The sequence below is a fragment of the Pollicipes pollicipes genome, unplaced genomic scaffold, assembly GCF_011947565.3.
Source record: "Pollicipes pollicipes isolate AB1234 unplaced genomic scaffold, Ppol_2.1 Scaffold_1600;HRSCAF=1878_pilon_pilon_pilon, whole genome shotgun sequence".
NCBI lineage: Eukaryota > Metazoa > Arthropoda > Thecostraca > Pollicipedomorpha > Pollicipedidae > Pollicipes > Pollicipes pollicipes.
Window position 1 is genome coordinate 25,149,919 of NW_023595962.1, and position 8,721 is coordinate 25,158,639.

At 55.1% G+C, this 8,721-nt stretch overlaps 1 protein-coding gene across 1 annotated transcript; it reads right to left on the reverse strand.

Annotated features, from left to right (window-relative positions):
* Positions 1 to 2,140: 2,140 nt before the first annotated feature.
* LOC119114964 (facilitated trehalose transporter Tret1) lies at positions 2,141 to 7,958 on the reverse strand. Its single transcript, XM_037239021.1, has 3 exons — positions 7,610 to 7,958; positions 3,253 to 4,308; positions 2,141 to 2,163 (listed from the first exon to the last, which is right to left on the reverse strand). The coding sequence occupies exons 1-3, from the start codon at positions 7,956 to 7,958 to the stop codon at positions 2,141 to 2,143; spliced, it is 1,428 nt and encodes a 475-aa protein (XP_037094916.1).
* Positions 7,959 to 8,721: the final 763 nt, after the last annotated feature.

An 8,721-nucleotide genomic window follows, 5' to 3' on the forward strand; every position in this document is an offset into this window, starting at 1 on the left:
TTTGCGTACAAAAGTAGGTTAGACGACTTGGCACACACAAATGCGAGACGCGCGGCCCTTTCACGTACCACGTCGCGAGAGACTGACCCTGAGAGACTGGTCCTGACTTCTGCCACTACACCTGGGTGACCTGCAGCTCGTATTGGGCTCGTGTGCCTCCCATCTCCTCTGCTGATGCTGTGGCCTGCTGATCCCTGCTCGCCGGATGTGGCGGCGCTGCGGTCACTTCATGAGCCTGATGACCTCTCACAAGACTCTGGCCAGCTGGTGGAGCGTGTTCAGTCCGTCAGTGGCCCAGTGACCTCTCACAAGACTCTGGACAGCTGGTGGAGGATGTTTGTCTGTCCGCTGTGCTCTGTCCCTCGGGACAGAGCGCAGCGGACCGTCTCTTAGGTCAGAGTGCAGCGGCCCGTCCCTCGGGACAGAGCGCGGCGGTCCGTCTCTTAGGTCAGAGTGCAGCGGCCCGTCCCTCGGGACAGAGCGCGGCGGTCCGTCTCTTAGGTCAGAGTGCAGCGGCCCGTCCCTCGGGACAGAGCGCGGCGGTCCGTCTCTTAGGTCAGAGTGCAGCGGTCTGCACGAGCTGAGAATAGAATGGTCCGCGTCGAGTCGGAGTACTCTGCGTCTCACGAGAGGGAACTTGGAGTAGCAGCGTACGTTAGAGACGGAGCACTCTGCGTCTCACAAGAGGGAGCTTGGAGCAGTAGCGTACGTTAGAGACGGAGCACTCTCCGTCTCACGAGAGGGAACTTGGAGTAGCAGCGTACGTTAGAGACAGAGCACTCTGCGTCTCACGAGAGGAAACTTGGAGTAGCAGCGTACGTTAGAGACGGAGCACTCTGCGTCTCACGAGAGGGAACTTGGAGTAGCAGCGTACGTTAGAGACGGAGCACTCTGCGTCTCACGAGAGGGAGCTTGGAATGGCAGCGTAGGTTGCAGAAGGGGCGCTCTGCGTCCTCGATGGGTACGCTGACGGAGTGAAATCTTTGCTTGAGACGTGAGACTTGCGTCTCAGAGTGAGAGACTCAGAGCGGTGGCCTAAGCGGGATGATACGCGAGGCAGCGTGCTCACGACGCAGCACGTTATGTCATGAGGGATGAACGGGGGGCGGGGGAGGAGGGAGGGGGATGGAGGCAGGGGATCTTCGTTTGTGATGCAGCGCTCAATACCTCAGACCTAGGAACCAGCTGTTTCCTGACACGCGGTAAAGAGAGACCGAATGCATATATCTACGAAGAACGGTGTTCTCCGAGAGCGCCCTGGTGACAAGATTTTTGTAGAGCCCCTCAGCGGCTGGCACAGAGTCCGCTGGATCTGGCAGCCCGGATGCCGCGGTCCCACTCGTGCTGCCAGATCGTCTCAGTCCGGACGTCAAAAAATGAGTCGGACGACTTCGAATGCGTTTTACCCTATGCAGCTGGCGATGGGTCGACGGCCAGTCGCCTGTCGGGCCAGGCGACCGTATCGTGAGGAGGCCTCACGTTTTTGCTAACTTATTATCCATTAACGGGTCATGGAAGATGAGGTTTTTAGGCAGAGAGAACAGCTGGTGGTCTACTAGAAGTCTCTAGAATCGTCGGTTATCGTTCTCCTATTTCGTTGATTACAATGCCGAGGAATGCAAAACACGTCCTTCAACATCAGATTTTATTTAGCACGTGCACTTTACGAAAGACATGAAATGCAGCGCGAACTAGTCCGATGCACCATTTGTATCATTCAGGTTTTGTCTCATTTAGCAAACGGTTCTTTTATTTGAAGAATATGGACCAACATGTCGTGAACGCCGGCCTCACGCCACTGTTAGCATGTGAGCTAGGGCGAGTCTTACATCACCGTCAGCACGCGAGCTAGGGCGAGTTTTACATCACTGTTAGCACGCGAGCTAGGGCAAGTCTTACATCACCGTCAGCACGCGAGCTAGGGCGAGTCTTACATCACCGTCAGCACGCGAGCTAGGGCGAGTCTTACATCACCGTCAGTACGCGAGCTAGGGCGATTATTACATCACCGTCAGCACGCGAGCAAGGGAGAGCCTCACATCACCGTTAACACGCAAACTAGGGCGAGTCTTACATCCCCGTCAGCACGCGGGCTAGGGCGAATCACACATCGCCGTCAACACGCGGGCTAGGGCGACCCTCACACCACCGTCAGCACGCGAGCTAGGGCAAGTCTTACATCACCGTCAGCACGCGAGCTAGGGCGAGCCTCACACCACCGTCAGCACGCGAGCTAGGGCGAGTCTCACATAACCGTCAGCACGCGAGCTAGGGCGAGTCGAGGCGGTGTAGTCTTCATCAAAGGGAAACAGCGTCCAGAGGGCTGGCTATGTCCAGCCTCTAGCCCGCGTCCAGTTTTTCAGCAGTAAAACAGTTTGCCATAAAACCGGGCTGCTCGTAAACCACATCCCGCAAGAAGCGAGGTGGATTTCTGTAGCCGTAACCGAAGCCCAGCAGTGGGGAGTGGGAACTTTTTGACAGAGCATTGCTACGCTTAATTGTGGTTGCAAGTCGTGATGAAAGACCTTGAAAGCTTTGCAGCGTGATCACGGAGAAATGGTAGCCACTAGTCCGGCGCCGCCAGTCCGTAAGCTGGACAGAGAGGGGTTGAAACGTGTCAAAAACGCCTCTATTTCAAGAAACATATACGAACCTGTTTTTAACTTGTCTGAACTGCATAGTCCTGGGCGCATGCTCAGGTAAAGCCTCCCTCCCGACAGTAAAGCCCTCCAAACAGCGCTCCTACGCGCGTGACGTCAGCTCGTCATTCAAAACATGGCCTGGCAAGAGACCTTCTTTGTAAGTCAGAACGCCACCCGAACTGCTTAAAGCGTCCTCAGCAGCATTTTCCGCGCATGTGTTTCTGTATTGAGTAGCCATCGTGAGAAGTCCACCTTCATGGAAGGAATCTGACCTTTCTCAAATATCACCCAGTTGTTGACAGGTGTTCATGAGAAAGCATCTGCCTTAAGAGACCCGTTCGTCCGAAATTCATCAAGCTGCATAGCTCCCTGCTGCCGCAGAGACGGGAGGAGTCGCTCTCTGGCCTGCAGTGGTCCCGGACGCATGGAGTCCGGCCCCTGCAACGTTGTGGCTGGTACTGCCATCTTAGGCAGCACATGGCACCATCACTTGCTGGCACGATCACAGAGGGCAGCAGGTGTGCAAGCCGCAGAGGCGTACCGCCGCCGCCGTTTTAGCGACGGCAGCACAACACCCCCGTCCACCGCCCCCGCCCCTCCTCCGCCTCACCCGTATGGGACGGCGGCACCGGCCTGTCAAACAGCGTCTCGATAGCGGCGAGCGAGAGGCCCTTGGTCTCGGGGAGCATGACCATGACGAACGCCATGATGGCGGCCGTGACGGCCGCGTAAAAGAGAAACAGTCCGCTGGCGCCGAGCGCCTCCAGCATCACGGGGAACACGTACGTGGCGACCATGCTGAACAGGCTGTAGCTGGCGGGGATGACAGAACCGCCTACAGGGCGCATGCTCTTGGGGAAGAGCTCGCCCACCAGGCACCAGGGGACACAGGCGAAGCCGGTCGAGTAGACGAAGCCGGCGGCGAGCAGCACCGCCAGTGGCAGCCAGGCGGGCACCACCAGAGCCGGCACCAGCACCGGCGCCTGGTAGCAGAGCACCAGCAGGAAGTAGCAGACGCTGACGCCGCCGCAGCTGACGAGCAGGAGCGTCCGGCGGCCGGCGCGGTCCACCACCTGCGAGGTGACCAGCACGGCCACCACGCGGATGGCGACGAAGAGGATGGAGCAGACGGAGGCGTCTAGTTCGAAGCCCGCCCGCCGGAAGAACTCCAGCGAGTAGGTGAGGATGGCCATGTAGCCAGAGAAGGCGTTTCCGATGATGATGGTCATCATGATGACAAGCGGCGCCAGGTTCTTCCGCTTGGTCAGCAGGCGCAGCGTCTCCCTCACTCCGCCGCCGCCGTCGCCGCCGCCGCCGTCGCCGCCGTCCAGTCCGCTGGAGTCGGCCAAGTCTATGTCGACGTCGAAGACGACAGCGGCTCGCTTGGCCTCGGCCAGCCGGCCCTGACCCACCAGCCATGCGGGGTCGTGCGGCAGCAGCGCCAGCACCAGGCCCGGCACTACGGTGGGCACGAGGCCGCAAAGTACCGCCAGCCACGTCCACTTCATGAAGGTGCCCAGCGCGATCATGGCCGCGATAAGCAGCATGCTGATGATGTCGGGCAGGACGCCGAACATGCCGCGGTAGGCCGGCGAGGAGGTGCAGCTGATGTAGAGGGTGTAGACGGCGTATGGCAGGCCGGAGCTGAAGCCGCTGAGGAAACGGCCTGCAAAGATAACACGCTTATCAGAGATGCAGAGATGCAGAGGTGCAGAGGTCAGAGGTCAGAGGTCAATGGTCGCAGACGGTACTGCGCTGACATGGGCGTACGCCAGCAGCCAAACAACACGTCAGTTTGGCTGCAATTCAGCCCCTTGACGTCCCATTCCACGACGGTCTGGCCTACCTCCACGCTATTCTCGCCAGGAACAACCCCGGAGAGGCTCGCGCCGTCGGTACTTTAGCCGCTAAAACTGAGACTTGGGAGTCGTAGTAAGCTGGGACACACCTGGGGGTGAAGTGCGAGTGAGCTGCTCGCTGCTCACCGGGCTGCTCACTGGGAAGTGAGAGCTCGTGACCGTACCCAAGAGCTGGGCTCCCGCCGTCCCTCGCCTGGCCGGGCGGATCAGCGTCCAGTCAGCCTCCACTCCCAGGCGGACGGCCAGTGCAAGCTCAGGGCGGACATGCGCTGGGGTAACAGGTGAACAGGAGGGTTCACAGAACAGGAGGGATAACAGATGAACAGGAAGAGTAACAGGTAAACAGGAGGATTAAAAAGAGAGCAGGAGGGCCAACGGGAGAGTTAACAGAATATCAGGAGGGGTAACAGATGAACACGAGAAGTAACAGGCAAACAGGAGGATTAAAAAGTGAGCAGAAAAGTTAAAAGGTCAAGAGAAGGGCTCATTTGTAAACATGTGGGGTAGCAGTTGAACAGAATGGTTAGCAGGTGATTATGAAAGGTCCCAGCCAAACATGATGGGTAACATGAATAGGATGGGGTAACAGGTGAACATGATTCTTAACAGGTGAACATCAGGCGTACCAGGTGAACATGAGTGCTAAAAGGTGAACATGATATGTACCAGCTGAACATGAGTGTTTAAAGGTGAAGAAAATGGTTAACAGGAGAACATGAAGGGCAACATCTAAACATGAGTGTTGGCCCGTGAACAGAGACAGGTTAACAGGGGGATAAAAGGTGAAAATGGGAGTTTAAGGTGAACATGAGCGGTACCAGGTAAGCATGAGTATTAACAGTTAGCATGAGTTAGTTAGCATGAGTGTTAACAGGTGAAAATTGGTGTCCACAAGTGAACATGAGGGGCAACAGGTGAACAGGAAGGGAAACGGAGGAAAAGGCCCCACCAGAGGCGTGTCCGAGATTACAAAGGATTACAAAGATTACATCCGATCCGATCCGATCCGAGATTGCAAAGGAAAGCTATGTGGCGACACGATCCAGCTCCTTTTAGCTGATGATTCATCCAACGCATATATGTTTCGAAATGTTTGACATCAGGTCATGCAGCGATGGGTTACTTCTAGAAGCTTGAATTTTTCCTACAAACAATAATACTTTGTTTTTGATTGGCGGTAAGGCAAATGCCAGCGAATGAGCCATGGCCCGAAGCTATTGCAGAATGGTAATCATCTGAGAGTCAGGTGGCACCCCAAAATATTTCTCCGGACTGATCTCCGAACGGTGCGGCGAAGTCACACCAAATTTTGCCCACCTTTAGACAACTAACATGCCCGGGTGACCGGCCGGATACCCTTCGCTCGAGTCGGGGTCAATTTGACTCCTTAAGCGCCCGAGTGGCCGGTCGGATACCCTTTGCTCGAGTGGGGGTCAATTTGACTCCCTAAGATCTCAGGAACTAAGAGAGCTAGATATACCAAATTCACAGAGTGTGTTGACTTGTACGTGAACTCACTGAGGTAAAAGTTTAAGGTTCCCGGGTCATGACTTTTGGGTCAAATAAGGTCAAACAAGGTGAATATCCAGGTTGATTTTTAAAGGGCCCCTAGAACCTAGAGAACAATTCTAAGCAAAATGTCACATGTCCATATAAGGTCAGTGACCTTGTTTGTTCTTTCTAAGGTCATGGCGACCAACACCATACAAGACTGCTTCGAATTTCGCATTTTGATAAGCGACAAAGATTACGCTAGGCAGCATTTTCCTAAAACAAAATGCTGACCAGGGTTATGTTAGGTCGGTGACCTATTTTGACCTTTAAGAAGCCCATGGAGGGTGTGTAATGCGGTTCCTGCTGTCAATGAATTCGAAATGAGCACCAGAAGCTATCCCATACAGCAAGCTCTAAAATAAAAAAACAGGTTTGTTCTGGCCTTCGTCTGACCTAGAATAATAAAACGGGTTGGTTCTGACCCTAGGCCAATGTAACTTCTTTATTCATTTGTTGTGTTGCCTAGGAAAATATTGCATGGATGTATGGCTTCGTCTAACACTCAGTTGTTGGATCAGATTGAACGATTCCCTAGAAATTGTCCTCGCTGAAAGCATGACACCTAGCGTAATCCTTGACGCTTAGATAAGGCGGTAGTATTAGCTTTATTCATCGGAAAAACCAAGAAAATAAATATATGGTTAGGTTGATATTTCGGCAACATGCCTTTATGGAAACAAAAGCAGAAGTGAATTAAAAAATGCCTGCCGGTGATCCTACTCGTAACCGAGCAGGATCATCGGCAGACAATTTGGAATTCACTTCTGCTGCTTTTTTTTCGATAAAGGCATTTTGCCGAAATGACAATCTAGTTATATCTTCATTCTCCTGTTCTTTCCTAAGCGTCAAGGATTACGCTAGGTGGTATGTTCCTCGCTAATGAGCTAACGTTCCTCGCTTATGAGCTAAACAACTTACGTTATCTTTGACGCTTATTCAAATACAAAATTCGAAGTAGCCATGTGTGATTTTGGTCACCGTGACCTCAAGATCAAACAACGTCACTGACCTTAATCAAGTATCAGCGACATTTTGCTTAGATCCAGGGTCGCGACTACGGTTCACGGTTCCGCGGTACCTAGGTTCATGGCGGTTGCACGAGAGGGTCAGCGGGCACTTCGGACAGCAGTGTGAAGTTGAACCTTGTTTGACCTTATTTGACCAGAAGTATATAACTTAGGGGTCTAAAAAAATGCTGTCAAAAGTGAAGCCACATACAGGAAAGACACCTTGTGAACTTTGCTTTTCTAGCTCTCTTGCTTTTGTAGATCTCACGGGGTCAAACTGATCCCCCACCGAAGAGCAGGATATTCAACCGGCTACCCTGGCGCGTGTTAATCTCACCCTTCACATCATCCAGTTTCAGCACGTCGCCCTCCACCTTGCCCTCCAGCTCACCATCTACGTCATCCTCCACCTCACCCTCCACACCACCCTCCAACTCATCCTTCATCTCATCCTCCACCTCATCCTCCACCTCATCCTCTATCTCACCCTTCATCTCACCTTCCACCTCATCCAGCAGCTCATCCAACACTCTACCCGCCATCTCACCTGCCATCAGCATCTGGAAGCTGGAGCTGAGAGAGATGATGCCGTTCGACAGCACTATCGGCAGCAGGGAGATGAGCATAGTGCCGCGTGGTCCGAACCTGGCGTTGACTTTGCCGCCGGCCAAGCATCCGAAGGCGCAGCCGAGGTACACCACCGCCATCAGCAGCGCCCGCTGCGCCGTGTCTAGCTGTAGCGAGCCCGGCTGCTGCAGCTGCCAGTTAGCCACCACACCCCAGCCGATGATTATGGCGTTGGTGTTGCCCATGAAGGCCGCGGCAAGGGTGGCCGCCAGCTGCGCCAGCAGCCGGCCTCGGCGCGGGGCCTCCTGAGCCTCCTCGGGGCGTCCCATACCGACAGGTGGCGGGGCGAGCGTTGTTAAGGTCTCACGCCGCCGCCCGCCGGCGGCAGGGTTTTATAGCGCCGCAGGGGCTGCAGAGGAATACGCTCAGGGCGGCGGCGGGAAGGATGACGCCGCGTCGCCGCGCGGCGGCTATGCAGGGCGGCGCGCCACGCCTCCGAAGCAGGACCAGTCCGGTTGTGGCCGGTCGGCGGCGGTTCGCGGCGAGCAGCACCGCCGCTGCCGGCATTGTGTGCTGATGCAAGCCGGCCCGGCGACCCGACGTCGGCGGGCTCACGGTTCACAGATGCGGTCACGGAGTCCAGCGGAGGTCACGGAGTCCAGCGGAGGTCACGGCCCGATGGTAAGGATGCTGGCTGCGACTTAAGTCACAACTCATGGCAAAGGCCACGGATGACGGAATGGAGTAACAGATCACGGAATGAGGTCACGGGTCACGGGATAGGGCCACAGATCACGGGATGAGGTCGCGAACCACAGAGTGAAGTCATAAACCACGGGATGAGGCCACGAATCGACAAATGAGGTCATAAGTCACGGGATGAGGTCACGGGTCACGGGGTAGGGTCACAGATCACGGGATGGAACAACGAATAACCGGATGAGGTCACGGATCACGGGATGAGACAACGAATCACGGGATGAGGTCACAGATCATGGGATTGGACAATGAATTAAGGGGTAATGTTACAGCTCTCGACACGCCGTGCATTTAGGATCAAAACTCACGGGGCAGTCCACGTTCGAGGCGATG